The 19,071-nt window shown below is 44.6% G+C and overlaps 1 protein-coding gene across 5 annotated transcripts in view; it reads left to right on the plus strand.

The window, feature by feature from the left end:
• DBF4B (DBF4 zinc finger B) overlaps positions 1-19,071 on the plus strand; it is a 32,185-nt gene that overhangs the window by 742 nt on the left and 12,372 nt on the right. For all 5 annotated transcript variants that reach the window (XM_057715689.1, XM_057715688.1, XM_057715690.1 and 2 more), the window contains 5 exons: positions 12,255-12,409; positions 15,573-15,758; positions 16,381-16,431; positions 17,222-17,309; positions 18,471-18,544. In XM_057715689.1, the coding sequence (XP_057571672.1) occupies positions 12,255-12,409; positions 15,573-15,758; positions 16,381-16,431; positions 17,222-17,309; positions 18,471-18,544 (554 nt within the window). The remainder of the gene's footprint in view (positions 1-12,254; positions 12,410-15,572; positions 15,759-16,380; positions 16,432-17,221; positions 17,310-18,470; positions 18,545-19,071) is intronic.

A 19,071-nucleotide genomic window follows, 5' to 3' on the forward strand; every position in this document is an offset into this window, starting at 1 on the left:
TGCTACTCCCGCCCCAGAGTTTCTTGGGAAGAAAAGACCGAGGAATGTTAACTCTCTTGGGGTTTTCTTATTACTTTGGTGGGGGGCAGGGGGCTCTGTATGTGTTGAGGGATGTCATGGGTCATTTAGGAATTCATGATAAAGGTCAGACAAGAGCTTTCAGTCTGATATTATGAACAAGATTAGCAGACTTGCTAATTATTAACTTATTAAACCCGTATTCATGGTTATTTTTACCATAAAATTCTTCAGTTTTTATCCATAAACTTAAACAGCCCCACCCAGTTAGATAAGTATTTTAGCACGGAGTCACTTCCCTCAATACTCCCTTCTCCCCTCTTAGTATCATCTGGTTTGAGCTCTGTATTGTCACAGATATGCCATTTGGTTGCGGCCTTTTAAACAGTGATGCACTTGACTAAATTATTTACTCTCCTTACCATGTCTTGTTGCTTTTTTCTGGATCTATTTTTCTTTTTGCTGATGAACTTTCTCCAAGAGTGTTTTCAAAAGAGGGCTTTATGTGATAAACTTTCTGGGGCTTGTATCTTTATTTCACTGTTGTATTAAAATTCTTGAGTTAGGGCTTCCTAGGTGGCGCAGTGGTTGAGAGTCCACCTGCCAATGCAGAGGTCACGGGTTCGAACGGGTTCGATCCCAGCTCCAGGAGGATCCCACATGCCGCGGAGCAACTAAGCTCGTGTGCCAAAAAAAAAAAAAAAAAATTCTTGAGTTAGAGTTTTTTTCCTTCAACACATTGAAAAATGACAGTGGTTTCTTCTTGCAAAAAGTAGATGCTGTTGAGAATTGATGTCAATCTGATTTTTGTTCCTTAGTATGTGATCTGCTTTTCTCTGTAGAAGATTTTAGATTATCCTCTTTATATTTGTTCTTAAAATTCACTATAACTATGTGTGAATTTTGGAGGGTTTTAGTTTTCATAAAAATAAAAATATGAGAAATGAAAACAAGCTTTTCTGGCTATTTCTTCTAGTATTTACTTTCTTATTTCTAAATAGCATACTCATGCTGTTTTTGTTGTTTTCAGTGTTTCAATTTTAAATTATATCTATCAACTTTCTATTATGGAAGGTAAAGTTTTTTTCTGGCCCCATCTCCTCTACAACACACACAAAAACATATACATTTCCTTCCTCTCCTCCCACTCCCCCCAATATATATAGTAATTTTTATTCAGTGACTTTTGTATTTACATTACAATGATTATGTAAAGGTTATTCACAGCTGAGCCATACAGCAAACTTAAATAAACTTACTTTTCTGTGTGTGGGTCACTAATTCATGTCTAACCTCTTTGCCAAAAATATAAACCTTCTCTCAATGCTTTCAAGCTCATCAGAGAATCAGTTTCTTCTTTGGGGGACATACCTTCTGAGACCATTTGTCTTAGTACTACAGTCTGCTCTACCTATGCACTAGGCCTGTTGCACTGATTCCATCCTAGGATCTCCCTTCATCATTCTGTGGGATTTCCTTTGCCGCTTTCCTGTGTGGGGTTCTCTATGTTGTAAATTCCTTATTTTCCTCTCTCTTTGTTTACTTCCTCATTTGTTTCGAGTTCATCTTCTAGTATAGCTTCCTGAGAAAGGGTACGTGACAAGTAAATTTTTTGAGACCTTGTAGGTCTGACAATTCTTTATGCCACTTCACATTTGGATGAGTTCTATATTGGAAATAGTTTTCTCTCAGAGGAATAAATAAATAAATAAAATATTTATTTTTTTATTTGGTTGTGCTGGGTCTTAGTTGCGGCAGGTGGGCTCCTTAGTTATGGCATGTGAACTCTCAGTTGCAGCATGCATGTGGGATCTAGTTCCCTGAACAGGGATGGAACCCGGGCCCCCCACATTGGGAGTGCAGAGTCTTAACCACTGTGCCACCAGGGAAGTCTCTCTCTCAGAGTTTTGAAGACACGTTTCATCTTCTTTTAGCTTCCAGTGTGCTGTGGCAAAGTTTGATGCTGTCAGTATTTCCACCCTCCTCCTGAACACTACAAGGGCCTAGACCCCATGTGCTCTGCACCACCCCTACCCCATCTAGCATGATTGCTCTCCACCAACAATATTATTGTTATTATTGTCTCTCCTTCTTCCTTCCAAATTACTTGTCATTATTATTGTTTTATACAGTCAGTGATTGTTTAGATTTATACATATGTTTACCAACTTGGGGGCATTTCAGTCCTTCCTTCTAGGTTCAGTTTCCTTCTTTCCAAGGTACACCTTTTAGAAGTCATTTAGTAATAATTGGCTGATGATGAACTGTCTGGACTTTTGTTTTAAAAAATATCTTTATTTTACCCTCATTCTTGAGTAGTTTATCAGATGTAAGATTCACAGTTGACATTTATTTTCCCCCAGCATTGTAAATATTTTAATAAAATTAAAGTATTTAATTTAAATACTTATTTTATAGTCTATATCTGATCATTCTGTTTGAAACTCTTGGGGAGCCAATCTTGCTGTCTTTTATTTCTGCTGATTCTTATCCATGATGGTTTGTTTTCTTCGTGTGTTTTTTGTACTTTTTTTTTTGGCCACACTGTGCCACTTGTGGGATTAGTTCTCCAACCAGAGATTGAACCCAGGCTTTCAGCAGTGAGAGCATATAGTCCTAACCACTGGACTGCCAGGAATTCCCTTCTTCGTGTGTTATTTAATGCTGGAGTGTGAGCTGATGTTTGATGATACTTTATCTGAGGAAATTCAGGGAACTCTGGACTGAGCTATGGACCTCTAGAGTTGTTTTGCTTTTGATTCTTTGCGGTGTGGCCAAGGTGTTACTAGCTGGAATTACTTATGTTAATGCCTCTGTTTGGTGGTGGTGATAGTGGGTTCTTAGGCCACGTGACTAGTGTGAATTTGAATGCCAGACTCTTGGGAGGCCTGTGGTTTTGGATTCTCAGTGAAGACTTTCACGTGGAAAACTTTCATGTGGAGCCCAGGCTAAGCTAGACAGTATTCCTTTTTCTCTCTTCTGGCGGATGGACTATTTTCTGGCTTCCCTTTTCTCTTAGATTCGTGCAGCAGTTCTCAGTCCTCACTCCCCACTTTAGGCTGGTACAAGACCTCATCTCCAAGACCTCATCTCCAGGGCTCCATCTGGCTCCTCAATCCTAAACCCTTTGCTTTTTTTTTTTTTTTAATTAATTAATTAATTAATTTTATTTTATTGGCTGTGTTGGGTCTTCGTTGCTGCACACGGGCTTTCTCTAGTTGCGGCGAGTGGGGGCTACTCTTCCTTGTGGTGCACGGGCTTCTCATTGCGGTGGCCTCTCTTGTTGCTGAGCATGAGCTCTAGGAGCGTGGGCTTCAGTAGTTGCAGCACATGGGCTCAATAGTTGTGGCTCACAGGCGCTAGAGCACAGGCTCAATAGTTGTGGCACATGGGCTTAGTTGCTCCGCGGCATGTGGTATCTTCCCGGCACAGGGTTCGAACCCATGTCCCCTGCATTGGCAGGCAGATTCTTACCCACCGCGCCACCCAGGAAGTCCCTAAGCCCTTTGCTTTTAAGCCCACAGACTCCCTCAGTGCAGTCAGCATTGGCTTTCACCACTGTGGTTTTCAGTTTTCTCAATTGGGGCACTTCTCTTGTCCTCTTACTTATTTTGTGGACTTGTCAGTTAGATGGGATTTATATTTATATTTCAGCTGGTACTTTTGGATATTTTGTGTTAGGAGGGCTTTTAGATAACCTAATCTCCAGCATTGCCTGAAATGAAGCCACAATCCTCTCTTTCTCCTCAACATCCTGAAATTTCATGAAACTTTTTCACTTGTAGAGCTAGCACTTGTTGGAAACTTTCAGTCCGGAAGCACATGTTCTTTAGTTCTGGCAGCTGTTAGCATTATTTCTGTCAGATCCACCCCCTCCGTTTTCTTTCTTTTCTGTTTCTGAAACTTTTTAGTGTTCAGCTATTGCATCTCATGGGCTGATCCGCTGGTTTTCTTGTCTTTTTGTTCCACCTTTCATCTGTTTGTCTGGCCTTGTGTTCTCTGGCAATTTTCTTCAACGTAATCTTAAATCTTTATGTTGAATTTATTTCTGTAACATACGAGGGTGAGTCAAAATTATCCCACTCTGGCCATAGAATTTATTTTAATTGACTTTTAGAAAAGACAAATACATCATTTTTCGACATAACCTCCTTGCTTTTCAATACACTTTGTCCATCTGTCAACAAGCTATTGTATTCCCTCATTAAAAGATATTTTAGGCTGAGCTGCAAGCCACGAATGCACCGCTGTCTTCACTTCTTCATCAGAAGTGAATCTTAGTCCTCATAGGGCTGCTTTCAGGGGACCAAATAGGTGAAAGTCCAGTGGAGCAAGATCGGGACTTTAGGGAGGATGCTTTAACACCTCAAAACAAAGTTTTTGCAACGTGTCAGCAGTGTGGGCAGAAGTGTGCGGACATGCACACCCTCAGACCACAAAAACCAAATCGCTGCACACTGCTCTTCTTTCTTGCAAATCACAAGTGGGGCATCCATTTTTGCTCGCACCACAGTTACAAAAGAACTGATGTAACATGTTCACCCCTGCACAGCAGTGACTGGGGAGACAGTAGCCTTGAGTGGAAGGCACTGATAAGACACTGCAGCCAACAGAAGTTTTAACGTAACCAGAGTGTGGATAATTTTTGACTCACTCCCCTATTTATAAATTTCTAAGCGCTTTTTCTTTTCTGTTTCCTTTTTTGTAGTCTTCTCTGTGTTCAATGGATGCATTGTACATATTCCTTTACCTCTCTGAGGATATTAATGGTGTTGTTTTTGTTTGTTTTCAGTTTTCTTCTGCTTCCTGCACTGTCTCTGTTTCCTCTAAGTTCCTTTTTTCTGTTTGTTAGCATAATTTCTTGTTAAAAGCTTTCTGTAAATGTCTGATGATCTTTGATTACCCATTCATATTTAAGAGTGAGGCAATAAAATGGTAATTGGAAGTTCATGAGAGGGAGGTTTTCAGCTGGCTTACTTCGTTGTAGGTAATCTGGCTGGAACCTGGCAGTTGGGAAGATGTCTTAGTTCAGGCTGTTTTCACAAAATGCTATAGGCTGGGTGCCTTACACAACAGACATTTACTTCTCATAGTACTGGATGCTGGGACATCCAAGATCAAGGTGGCAGCAGAATTGGTTTTGAGTAAGGGCCCTCTCCCTGCCTTGCAGATGGTGCCATCCTGTGTTTTCATATGTGCTCTTTTCTTAATGCACTCAATGGAGAGAGCGAGCTGGCTTCTACCCTCTAGATGCCAGTAGCACACCCCACTCCCAGTTGTGACAACCAAAAATGTTTCCAAATATTGCCTGATTTCCCCTGAGTGGGCAAAATCTCTGCCAGTTAAGAATCACTGTTCTAGTCTTCTGCTGGGGTGGGAGAGGGTTCTGGGAGTCTAACTGTTCCTTTTAAAGGCTTTCAAATAATCCTCTTTTTCAGCCCCGTTTTACTCTAGCATTCTCCTACGTCTGCTCCCTCCAGTTTTGGGGTCTTTTCAACTCCAGCTTGCTTCTTCTTGGCTTCAGATTCAGCTTTCTCTGGTCTGCTGTCCGGTTTTCACTCATCCATCTGCTTCCAGTTTCCAAAATTCCATGGCATCTCTTCCCTGTTGTCATCTTCTTGCCAGTGTCTTTGTCCACTTTTATTCTCTCTCTGTCATTTTAGTGGGATTTGAGGAGAGAACAAAAGTTCTCCACATTTATTCAGAAGCCTGGACCATTATTCCTTCAAATATTTTCTTCTTCCCATTATTTTTTTTTCCCTTTGAAATTCCTCTGATGTTCTTAACACTTCTATCCCTGTCCTTTGCATTTCTTCATTTCCCTGATGTCCGATTCTTTATCTCTTCCTGATAACTTCTGGAAGAATTTCTCAACCTGATCTGCCGACTCACACTATCTTATGATAGTCAACTACTCGTCTATTGAGGTTTTGTTTTTCTTTTCCTTCTTCATTTTGAAATAATTTCAGACTTACAAAAATGCTTCAAAAATAGTGAAGGGTTTCTTGTATACTCTTTACCCAGCTTCTCCCAAATAGTAACATCTTATGTAACCATAGTACAAATAGAAAATGAGGAAACTAATGTAAAATATTAACTAACCTACAGATCTTACTCAAATTACCAGTTGTCTCCCAATGTCCTTTTTCTGGCTTAAGATCCAGTCCAGAATCACGTGTTGCTTTTAGTTGTCCTGTCTCCTGAGCCTCCTCTCCTTCTGTTTGGGAGTCAGTGCTCATTCTTTCTTTGTTGTTCATCCCCTTGATACTTTTGAGGGACAGACTGTCCCTCAATTTGAGTTTGCTTGCTTTGTCCCCATGATCAAATTCAGGTTGACACAGAAGTGATGTTGTGCCCTTCTTAGTATATGGTGTCAGGAGGCATGTGATGAGGAAAAGGCTCGTCACTGGTCACGTTAACTTCGACCCCTTGATTAAAGTGGTGTCTGCTGGGTTTCTCCACTATAAAGTTACTTTTTTACCTTTTGTAATTAATAAGTATTTTATGGGAAGACACTTTGAGATATAGAAATATTGAGGTTTAAAAAATGTTTTGGGGAATTCCCTAGTGGTCTAGTGGTTAGGATTGGCGCTTTCACTGCCGTGGGCCCAGGTTTGATCCCTGGTCCAGGTAGTAAGATCCCTTAAGCTGCGCAGCATGGCCAAAATTTTTTTTTTAATGCTTTTTATTGGAGTATAGTTGATTTACAATATTATATTAATTTCAAGTATACAGCATAGAGATTCAGTATTTTTACAGATTATAATTCATTAAAAGTTATTACAGGGAATTCCCTGGTAGCCTAGTGGTTAGGACTCTGGGCTTTCACTGCCATGGCCCAGGTTCAGTCCCTGCCTCTTCTGGGAACTGAGATCCTGCAAGCCACGCAGCACAGCCAAAAAGAAAATAAAAGTTTATTACGAGATAATGGCTATAATCCCCTGTGCTATACAGTATATCCTTGTTGCTTAAAATATTTTTTAACAACAGTTTTATTGAGGTTTGATTCCCACACCATACAATTTATCCATATAAAGTGTACAAGTCAGTGATTTTTAGTATATTCAGAGTTGTGCAACCATCACTACAGTTTTAGAACTTTCATCACCCCAAAGGAGAACCGCATACCTATTGACAGTCACTCTCAATTTTCCCCTATGCCCCCAGCTCTAGATAGACACTAATCTACTTTCTAACTGTAGGTTTGCCTATTCTGAACACTTCATATAATTGGAATCGTACAGTATATAGTCTTTTGTGATTTGTTCCTTTCACTTAGCATAATGTCTTCACAGTTTATGTGTTGTAGTATGTATCAATACATCATTACCTTTATTATTTTTATTTTTATTTTTTTAAGATTGATTGATTGATTTATGGCTGTGTTGGGTCTTCATTGCTGCACACAGGCTTTGTCTAGTTGTGGCAAGCAGAGGCTACTCTTCGTTGTGGTGCATGGGTTTCTCACTGTGGTGGCTTCTCTTGTTGCGGAGCACAGGCTGTAGGCGCGCGGGCTTCAGTAGTTGCGGCACATGGGCTCAATAGTTGTGGCTCACGGGCTCTAGAGCGCATGCTCAGTAATTGTGGTGCACTGGCTTAGTTGCTCCGCAGCATGTGGGATCTTGCTGGAGCAGGGATCAAACCCCTGTACCCTGCATCACCCGGCAGATTCTTAACCACTGCGCCACCAGGGAAGCCCGATTTTTAATTAAAATATTTTTTACTGAGGTACAATTGACATACAACATTCCTTTTTATTGTTGAATATTATTCCATTGTGTGGATTACAACATTTTATCCACTCATCAGTTGATAGACATATGAGTTTCTCCTTTCTGGCTATTATGAATAATACTGCTGTAAACATTTGTTGCCAGGTTATCACGTGGACATATTTTTTTTCCTTGAGTGTATACCTAGGAGTATTATTGCTGGGTCATATGGTAACTCTCTGTTTAACCTTTTGAGGAACTGGCAGACTTTTCCAATTGGCTGTACCATTTACATTCCCACCAGCAAAGTATGAGGGTTCCAGTTTCTCTACATTCTCACCAACATTTGTTATTATCTGTCTTTTTTTGTTAAAGCCATTATAGTGGGTATGAAGTGGTATCTCTTTGTGGTTTCAATTTGCATTTTCCTAATGACTAATGACCTTGTGCATCTTTTCACGTGCTTATTGGCCAATTATATATCTTTGGCGAAATGTCTATTCGTTGCCCATTTTGAAATTAGGCTATTTTTATTATTATTTGAGGTTTTTTTTAAATTTATTTATTGGCTACGTTGGGTCTTCGTTGCTGCACGCGGGCTTTCTCGTTTCTGTGAGCAGGGGCTACTCTTCATTGTGGTGCACGGGCTCATTGTAGTGGCTTCTCTTGTTGCGGTGCACAGGCTCTAAGTGTGTGGGCTTCAATAGTTGCAGCACATGGGCTCAACAGTTGTGGCTCACAGGCTCTAGAGCACAGGCTCAATAGTTGTGGCACATGGGCCTAGTTGCTCCGCGGCATGTGGGATCTTCCCAGAGCAGGGCTCGCTGGTCCATTACTTATGACAGAAAGACAACCTATACCAGAGAAAGCATCTTTTGTAGTGCTTACTTTCTTCAGTTGCCTCATATTTTCTTAGAAGCTAATGGTCTCTTGAGACTGTTAGCCACTCTGATTGGGAATGTGCTCCTGGAAGGAAGATGCACAAGCTTAAGTTCTATGTTATGCCCTTCCTTTGAGTTTAGGGATTGGGAGTTGGGTAGAAGAGGAAAACCATCCCAAGGTGGGGAGTCCCTGGTTCCAGTGCGGGCTCAGTCACCCCCATTTGCAAGAGTTGTTTCCTTGAGTTGTGATTACCTAACTCACCAAATGGATGTGGGGAGAGAGGGAGGCTCATTCGTGCCAGCCAGCTCACTCTCCCCTTGACCTTGACCTTGACCTCTTGTTATCTATTACACACACACACACACACACACACACACACACACACACACACACGCATACTCATATCCAACCCACAGGAGGCTCCACCACTGCCCTGATGTTACCCTACTGTCTCTGGTTGGTGCTGGGCCACTTTCCTGGCACTGGCAGTGACCCACTGAGCGCAACTAGAAGGCATTCTCCAGTCTCACCCTCTTGTGAGTCTGGCATTCCTCTCTAGGCTTGCTGTTCACCCCGTGCCCGTGTCTGACTCTGGCATCCATCTAATTCCTTCTTCCTTCAGTGGCTGCCCTAGGATTAGGTCCTGTGGAGAAAGTCACAGGCCTTGTGTGAAAGTTAGAGGGCTTATTCTGAGAAAACCTTCTATACACGTGTGGAATCCTTATGTTGTATCATCTAGAACTAATATAATGTTGTATGTCAGTTATACCTCAATAAAAAGAAAAAGAAAGCCTTCTGGAGAAGTTGGCCTTGGGGAGGGACCCAAAATGGCTACAGTTACAATCATGCCTGGGCTGACATTCAGCATGCACTCCTGGTACGGCTGAGTCAGATATCTCTGGCCAGTCTCTATGCTAAGTGGCCGGTGCCTGTGAAGTATCTGAATAGCTCCCCAGTGAGGGTGGGTATGTATCATCATCGCTGCTTCTGAAGTGAGGCAGTAGCATTCCAGAGATGCTCAGTGAGACTGTTGACTTACCCAGGGTTACACGGCTAGTAAGAGGCAGAGGCAAGACTCAGAACAAAGGCACTTTCTGTAGAATGCCAAGCTGACTTTCCAGTATTTTCTGTCTCTTATATACATAGGACTTTCAGGGAAAGGGAGGTTTATGGGACCAGAAGACAAGTGCTTGAGGGTCAGGTGCCAGCTGAGGATGGGAGAGCAGGATCTGGTTTAAGCATTATGGGAATAATGATGATGTTTAAGTCAAAAATCTCTTCCCGGGACTTCCCTGGTGGCACAATGGCTAAGACTCTGCGCTCCCAATGCAAGGGGCCTGGGTTCAATCCCTGGTCAGAGATCTAGAGCCCACATGCATGCCACAGTTAAGAGTTCTCATGCTACAACTAAGGAGCCCACCTGCCACAACTAAGACCCAGTGCAACCAAAAATAAATAAATAAATGGGAAAAAAATTACATTAAAAAATAAAAAATCTCTTCCCCAAAATAATTCCCAGTCGAATGGGAAGGTCGGGGTGGACCTGAAGGAGTGAGTAAACAAGAATATGAAGTTGAAGATACTAAAAGAACAGACAATAAGTAATATGAAACTCAGAAAAAGAAAAATAGTATCTCATCAGGGCCAGCAGGGTTTAACTGAGGAGGTGCAATTAAAAGTCTGACTGGGCGGTAAATAGGAGAGATGCAGGAATTCATGGAATCAAAGAGTTTTAGAAGGTTTTTTTTAAATATCAGGTCCAAACCCCTCATGTAAAGTCCAGCAGTTTGGGGACTTCCTAGGTGGCGCAGTGATTAAGAATCTGCCTGCCAATACAGGGGACACAGGTTCAATCCCTGCTGCAGGAATATTTCACATGCCATGGAGCAAGTACACCCATGAGCCACAACTATTGAGCCTGCACTCTGGAGCCCATGAACCACAACGATTGAGCTCACGCACCACAACTGCTGAAGCCCACACACCTAGAGCCCGAGCTCTGCAACAAGAGAAGCCACCACAATGAGGAGCCTGCACGCTCCACAACTAGAGAAAGCCCGTATGCAGCAAGAAAAACCCAACACAGCCAATAAATAAATTAATTAATTAATTTAAAAAAGTAAATAAAGTCCAGCAGTTTTACTAACTGTATCTTTTTGGTGTTGGCTATTCTGGGTGTATTTCAAGTATGTGGCCTGCTCTTTCAATATGTTAGTTTCAAATATGTATTTTTATTTCCGGAAAGTTTTTAGAGCTTTTAGTATTCTGAGGTTTTTTCGTTTGTTTTAGTTTTTGTCTTCAGAAACTGATTATATTTTAGAACGTCTGTGCCTATCTTCGCTATTTGCCACTTTCTCTTGAATCCCTTTTCTCTCTTCAAATTTTATCATTTTGTTGTAGAAGTTTTCAAACCTGCAACAAAGTTGAAAGAATTTTACAATGAGCACAGACACCACTTAGATTTTATCATTGACATTTTATTGGTTTTTGTGGGGGGGGGGTGTTATTTTTGTTGTTGTCGTTTTTCTTCTTAGGCCGCACCACGAGGCTTGCGGGGTCTCAGTTCTCCGACCAGGGATTGGACGTGGGCTCTGGCAGTGAAAGCACCGAGTCCTAACCACTGGCAGTTCCCTGTCATTGACATTTTAATACACTTGTTTTATCGCATGTCTGTACATCTTCTTTTTTATATATTTCAAGTAATTTGTAGACATTAGTACCTTTCCTTCTAAGTAACTCAGTGTGCATTACATTGACCAGAATTCCATATTTGTATATAATTTTTTCCTTTTAATGTAAAATTTATATACAATGAAATGCACAATTCTCAAAGGTATGCTCATTGAGGTGGGTTTTTTTAGCGTTATTGAGTTATAATTTATATACTATAAAATTCATTTGCCGTAAATGTACACTTTCAGTGCTTTTTATTTACTTTACACAGTTGTGCAATTAACACAACACTCTAATTGTAGAATATTTCCATCACCCCAAAAAGAACCTCATGCCCGTTTGCAGTCACTCCTCATTCCCACCCCCAGCCTTAAGCAGCCACTAATCTAATTTCTGTCTCTGTATATTTTCCTTTTCTGCACATTTCATAAAAATGCAGATTTACCGTATATGGTCTTTTGTGTCTGGGTTTTCTCCCTTAGCGCGTTTCTGAGGCTCATCCTTGCTGAAGCCTGTGTCCATAGTTCATCAGTTTTTGTCGCCACGTGGTGTTCCATTGTATGAATATGCCACATTTTGCTTACTGTTTTATTTACATTTGAATTGTTTCCACTTTGGGGCTAAAATGAACAACACTGCTATGAACATTCTGGCACAAGTTTCATCTGGACCGTATGTTTTCATTTCTCCTGGGGGTATACCTAGGAGTGGGATTGCTGAGTCTGGTGTTAGCTCCATACTTAACCTTTTGAGAAACTGCCATACTGTTTTCTAAAGTGGCTGCACCATTTTTCATCCCCACCATCCATGGAGGAGGGTCGGGTTTCTCCACATCCGGGCTTCCTGAGGGCGGGAGCACGAGTCTCGCGTCCACCTTGGTGCCCAGGGGCTGTCGGCGAGCGCTGCTTGACCTGCAGGGCTCTCTCTTACCTCAGGCTTCTCACTCTGCTCCCCTTTGTTGTTTTCTAGGGCCTCAGCTAGGAGTTTCCAGTTGTCTGGGGAAATGCCAGAAGAGCTCACCAGATGCTGGGAGGCAGCCCTTTTCTGGAAAGTCCTTTTACTTGGATCTGCCCGCTGGCAAGAACCTTCTGTTTTTGACGGGGGCCATCCAGCAGCTGGGTGGGGTATGTAACCTGCTTCTCTCCTGTGGTACCAGGTGCTTTTGAGGGCTATAGGGCAGGAGCTGGAGAGGGACTGTATCTGTGACCTCCAGGTATTTTTCAAAGGTGTCGCTACATTTTCCAAAGCAATTTAAGTATAAACCATTTTTTAGAAATAAAGTTAATTTTTTTTTTCTAATTAGAAGAGTAATATCTGTTCCTTCTAGAAATTTTGAAGAACATGGAAGTGCTCCAAGCAGCAACCATCATTGTGATATATTTATTTTCTTGTGGACTCTTTTCTGTCGTCTTGTCTGTCTGTCTGTCTGTCTGTCTTTCTTTCTTTCTTTCTCTCTCTCTCTTTTTCATGGCTTTGTTGAGATGTAATTCACATACCATTTTTAAACTGTATACTTTAGTATACCGCTCAATGGTTCTTAGTATAGTCACAGAGATGTGTAAATTGTGTGATTACACAATCAATTCTAGAACATTTTCATCACCCCCCCAAAAAGAAACCCATACCTATCATCAGTCACTCCCCATTTCCCTCGACACTCCCAGCACTATGTAGCCACTCATCTGCTTCTTTTTATTTAATGCTTTTTTCCTGTGTGGCTATGATCATAATTACATATTTGATCAGCAACTTTTTGCTCATAACCTTAAAGCATTAGCACTTTCCTATTATTACCCCCATATACATTCTCCGTAATGAGTATATAATGTTCTTTTGAGTGGATTATTAATTTATTTAACTGTTACCCTATGGGTATTTAGATTGTTTATAAAGTTTAGCTCTTACAAATAGTACTGTGGTGAACAACTTTGGGGGAAAAGCATTTGCTGTATTTGAGTCCATTAAAATATTTTTTAGAGCACATGTCATATAGTACTTTGAGTAAGGGGTTGACAGGGGTATCTCTGTGTTTAGAAAATAGGATAATAGCACTCAGCCCAAAAGAGGCGGGTAACTGGGGAAATTGCGTGAATAGGCTCAGAAGGCAGAGGCTCTTTGCTATCAAAGGAACAGAAACTCAGGGATGTGGAAACTCAGCAGGGGAGATGGACAGAATGAGGATTATAAACCGGCCCAAAAGTATATGTTGAACTTTCAGTCTGTTCTGTCATTTAGCCTTTGCTGTGTAAAAAACCACCCTAGAACTTGGGCTTAAAACAACAATCTATTATCTCTCACTATTCTGTGGGCTGGCTGGGTGGTTTCTCTGCTGGTTTCATCAGGGCTCACTCCTGCAGCTGCATTTGGCTGCAGGATCAGCTGGGCTGGAAGGACCAAAGATGACCTCACACCACTGGCAGTTGGCGCTGGCCGCCTCTCTGTGACTTCTCGCAAATTGTGTGAGAAGCGTCTTACATACATCATATGTATATACAGCATCATATGTACATACAGTGAGCTAGACCAGCCACTTTACACGGTGGTCTCAGGGCAGCTTTCCCCGAAGATGAAGGGAGGAGCTACAAGGCCTCTTGAGGCCTAGGCTCTAGAGCTCTCACGAGACTTTCACCATAGTCTATTGATCAAAAGGACACATTCAAGAGAATGGACAGCTAGGCTCCACCTCTTGATGGGAGGAACAGCAAAGTCACAGGAGTGTTTTTTGGGACGGGAGGAGTGTGTGGGCATGAAACCATCTACCTTTTTGCCATATTACAGAAGGTAGACAGACTCACTCCTTTAAGCCATAGCTTTAAAGATTTTCAAAAATTGTGATAAAATTGTGATGACATAACGTATGCCTTTGTAACTATTTATAAATTCATTCTTTTAAGTTCATTGGCATTAATTACATTCACCCTGTTGGATAACCATCACTGTTTCCAAAACTTTTATCACCCCAAACAGAAACTCTGTAACCTTTAAGCAATAACTTCCCATTCCCCCTCCCCCCAGCCCCCATAACGCAAATCTACATTATGTTTCTGAATTTGCCCATTCGAGATACCTCATAACAGTGGAGTCACTGATGTTTGTCCTTTTGTGTCTGGCTTATTACGCTTTAGCATAAAATTTTCAAGGTTCAGCCATGTTGTAGAATAGATCAGAGCTTCCTTTCTTTCTTGTGGCTGAATAGAGCTGCACCGTATGTCGAGACCACATTTTACTTATCTGTTCATCTTTTGATGGACACCTGGGTTGTTTCTGCTTTTTTAGCTGTTATGACTAATGCTGTGGTGAACATTGGTGAACATTGGTGAACAAGTGGCCACCCGAGTCCCTGTTTTCAATTCCGTTGGGTGTATACCTCGGAGCGGAATTGCCGGGTTGAATGGTAATCCATGTTTAGCTTTTTGAGGAATCTAAACTTCTTTTTGAACCTCAGTGCCAGGTTCCTCATCCAGCCACATGTCAGAGAGCTCCTGCATCCTTACCCTCACCGGTGTGCGGGAGCCAGCTGGTACTGGCTCACGAGAACCAGTCATTAATGTCTCTTTCCAGTTCCACATGTGGTGACGTCACGTGGCTAGCTTGAAATCAGCCACAGTAGTATTTCATCCCACAAAAATCAGCAAATGCTACAAAGCAGGGTTTTTTCACCCAGAGAGTCAGTCATTAAGCATTTGCCAGCTCAATACTGCTTATTTCCATCTTTTCTTCTTCCCACAGACGTGAGTCGTGTCATTGTGTTCCCGGCACTGTGTTGGGTTCTTGAGATGCGAGATGAGTCAGACCCTCTCAGTGCCGGGAAGGACTCACAGGCAGGAGGAGCAGGTGCTCATGCAGCTGAGTAGTAGCCATAACCCGGTTTTGTTTCAGGCTCCTTTTGGTAGTGTGGTCGAAATTACCGGTGCAGCGTCTGGATGTCCCAATGTATCTTCACAGCAACATCATGGCTTAGCCAAGCTCTTAATCTTCTGCAGCCACTTCTCTGTGCTCTCACTCCATGCAAACGCAAACCAGTCAGATACTCAGAGCCTCTGAGCTTCTGCTGCTGGGTCAGGAGGAGCTGCAGTTCTGGAGACAAGAACCTGTGTTATATATATAAACCCCATTGTATTTCGGGACGATGTCTTCTTGGGGGCCCGGCATAGAACTACATTTGGGCTATTTAAAGACATTGATTCTGGAACTTCTGACAGCCAAGCTTTCCTTCCCCAACCTCTCGATATTGATGATGCTACTTCCGCCTTTTGGGTTTCAGCCACCTCTGTGATCTGGTTGCAGGTAATTGAAGGCTTTCTGAGCAAAGAAGTAAGTTACATCGTGTCCAGCCGCAGGGAGGCGAAGGCCGAGAGCAGAGGGACAAATCACAGAGGCTGCCGCAGCCCCAGCGAGGTCACAGGGGAAACGCCGTCCACGGCCAACCCAAAGGGCAGCCGTGCCAGGCCCGCACAGAAAGCCGTGGACTCGGTAAGAACCTCGTGGGGCAGGAAGGGTGTGTCTGATAAACGAAGGAAATAGGCCTCGGTGAGCCCGCTTGGGCAGTTTCTGGTTTTAGTTTCATCTGGTTTATTTTAATCTCTCATTTGAATTCAGGGGCTAAAAGTATCTTATCATAGCTCTGGATCCACACACCTCGGCGACACGCTATCCCCACGCCCTCCCTTCCGTGATAAATGTTCACTTTTTCTGGGGCTTCAGAGTCTGAGGTTCAGGAACCGGAGGGGAGTGCTCTGTAAACCAGAGAGGGCTTGCTGGGATTGGCCAAGGCCTGTCTGCTGGGGAGCGCGGGCTCTTACAGAGAGGTCTCAGGACATTTGTAACACTTGACCTTGGATGACTTCAGAATGCCCTTCACGAGGCTCCAAGCTCCTGGGCTGCAGCTCCCTGAGGGTGACCTGAACTTGAGTGTGGCTTTACGTTTACCTCTGAAAGATTCTCCAGGCTCTCACTTCAGCTGCTCCTCAGCTGTCACCGCTCCCAGCTCTCCGAGGGACCTGACTCCCAGACATCCTTGCCAGCCCCCGTGGAAACATCTGTTGGTGCACAGGTGGTCTCCACAGCTCCCCCCATTGCTCCTCTCTTCCTCCAGGTGCCTCTGAGCAGAGGGAAGGAGCTCCTGCAGAAGGCGATCAGAAACCAGGTGAGCTGAGGGGACGGGCTGGAGGCAGGTATCTCTGGCACAGGGAGGGCGTTAGCCTTGCCTCCCAAGGTTCTGAAGCAGTAACACGAAAGGCATACCCGGCCAGAGGGGTAGTACTGTTGTGATTTCCTCCTTACAGACGAGGAAGTGGGGCTCAGAGAAGTTAAGTAATCTGTCCAGAGTCACCCAGGGTGGAGGCAGTAGAGCCAGGATTTGACTCCATGATCTTTCCAACTGCAGTGCCTCCCAGCAGAACCTGGGGGAAATGCTGTGGGGTGTGTCAGACTTTGTATGTCTTTCACAAGTAGCTCTTTATCCCTTTTGTGAGAACCCAGGGCCGTTACAGTTACGTGGCAGGAGGAAGAGCTTAGGTGATCTTGCAGAGCGGTCGTTTCGGTGCCGTCAGAGCGGTACCTCGGCTCTGGCTGTGACGCGGGAGGGCGGTGATGTGGGGGGTGGTGTCACCGGACTCGGGCAGCCAGCGTAGCTTCCTGCTGGATGATGTTGACTGTCACTGGTGTGTATTGTGTCCTGATCCCAAGGTGGCCGGAGCAGAGCCTGTAGGCAAATCCGCAGTCTGTCCCCTCCGATGTGGCAGCCTTTGTGGAGGACAGGGTCTTCCCGGGGGTTGGGGTCGACTCTCCAGGCAGGCTCTGTGCTCTCCCCACAGCCCATCTTCCCACAACAGCCCCACACCTGGATGACCCGGAGCTCCCAGAAGCCGGGCCGGCCTGTCTCCTGGTGCTCAGGCCGGTCTTGTGCCCCTGCCTGACTCTGCTTGTCTTTCCAGGGCAGCAGCAGCGGAGGCAGTGGCGGGCGCGGCAGCAGCCTCCTGAGCAGCGCGCGCTCCTGGGGGGTGCGGATTCTCCACGTGGACGGTACCCTTCCTGCCCGGGGCCTGCGGAGGGGAGGGGTGCCGACTTGGCCTGGGAACCTCGGCTGCGATAGGGATCAGAGTCGTGTACTAGTTGAAGCCAGATGTACTCAGTCACTTACCTTGTTGCTCTGCAAAGGTGGGGCGGCGTGGAGAGCAGAGATAGCAATAGTGCAGGTGCTGGCAGGTGCTGCCTTGTTTAACCCACGCGACAGCTCTCCTCAGCTGGTGGGACGATCCATCCTGTTTTACAAATAAGAGACGAATCCTAATGTCCAGGACCTCTATCAGGTGTTTACTCTGTGCTAGGAATCGCCTCATTTAATCCTCACTGCAGTCATCTACCCATTGCATGGATGAGGAAGTTTAGCCTCAGAGAACAGATTAAGACATTTTACATAGTCTCACCAGGAGTGCGTGGTGTGGCTCACATTCCCACCTAGTTTGGCCCAACTTCCTGTTCTTTCTTTCCTCTAGGGTTGCCTCGCACTATAACCACCTGTTTGCAGGTCATAATACATTTACATGAGAATAGCTGTCTTGAATCTGCTGGCATTGGCTGGCCCTCACACCCAGTTCCACGTTGAGTCTGGGGTTTTCTCTGACGCATTGAAGGGGGCTGGTCCAGATCCAGCCCGAGATCTGCCGGGGTGAGGGTGTGTGTAGGGAACTGTGCCAGGGAAGGTCCTGGTCTCAGATGGTGGGGGTTTCCATCGTCCCTGGAAGACCAGCTATTTCTGATTTGATCTAATTTCCTGCCTTGCTGTGTATGAGAGAAGCTGCAATGTGTATAGCCCCTGCTGAGTCTCCCATCTAAGGGTACATCAGAGTAACTGCCATGGCTTGGTCTTCCCTACAGAAGCTGCTCTTCAGTAATACCTTAAAGCCCTTCATGGGTCATAAAGCACCTCCTGTTCTAGACTTGTATTCATTGCTCCAAAGGAGCGTGAAGCCAGCTTAGGTACTCTTCCGGAGATAGAGGACCCAGCCCTCTCTTTTATTATCAGCAGGTGCAGAGATGACACGTAGCCAGAAGGTGGCAGGCAAGGCTGGTGTGACCCAGTGAGCCAGGCCGGGTGAGAAGTTAGTCCCCCGGCCCCAGGACGGGGCTGTGCTGGGGAAACGAGAAGAAACCTTTGGCCACAGCCCTCTGTTTCCTCCACAGACATGATAACGCACGTGCAGCAACTGTCTCTCGATGCGCCATGTGGGAAGAAACAAGGGCCAAAGAAGCCAGAGGTGAGTCATTCCCCTGAACCCAAGGGCAGCGGTAAAGTCTGTGACGACACGGGTAAGTCCATGACCCACCCCTGCCACCTCCTCCTGGCCTTGACCAAGAGGAGCATGGCCTCTCGGTCACCTCATCCCTGGTGCCCACAGCCCTGTGTGGCCCCGTCCTCTCTCCTCCCTGTGCTACCTGTGCACCCCTCTGTGCTACCCTGAGGTGTTCCCTGCGGCTGGGCCGTGGACTGTGTGCGGGTCGTCCTGGCCTGGATAGAACATAAACACTCATGGCCTGCTGGCCAGGCTGCCCTTCTGGGGATGGCTCTTGGCCCGGGAGTAAGCCTGCAGATTGTATGGGTGGCGGCAGGGGGTGGTGGCGTTGGAAATAGCTATCATATTCCAAATCCTTGTTTGGCTTTTCCTCCCTTTGCTGGGGTTAGAACTCGATGTGTACCACATCAAGAGAGCCCGGGCTGATGTAAAGCCACAGGGTCTTCACCCAGCCTGAATCCGAGGAAAACTGAAGCCCTACAGGCCCATCC

The sequence above is a fragment of the Hippopotamus amphibius genome, chromosome 17, assembly GCF_030028045.1.
Source record: "Hippopotamus amphibius kiboko isolate mHipAmp2 chromosome 17, mHipAmp2.hap2, whole genome shotgun sequence".
NCBI lineage: Eukaryota > Metazoa > Chordata > Mammalia > Artiodactyla > Hippopotamidae > Hippopotamus > Hippopotamus amphibius.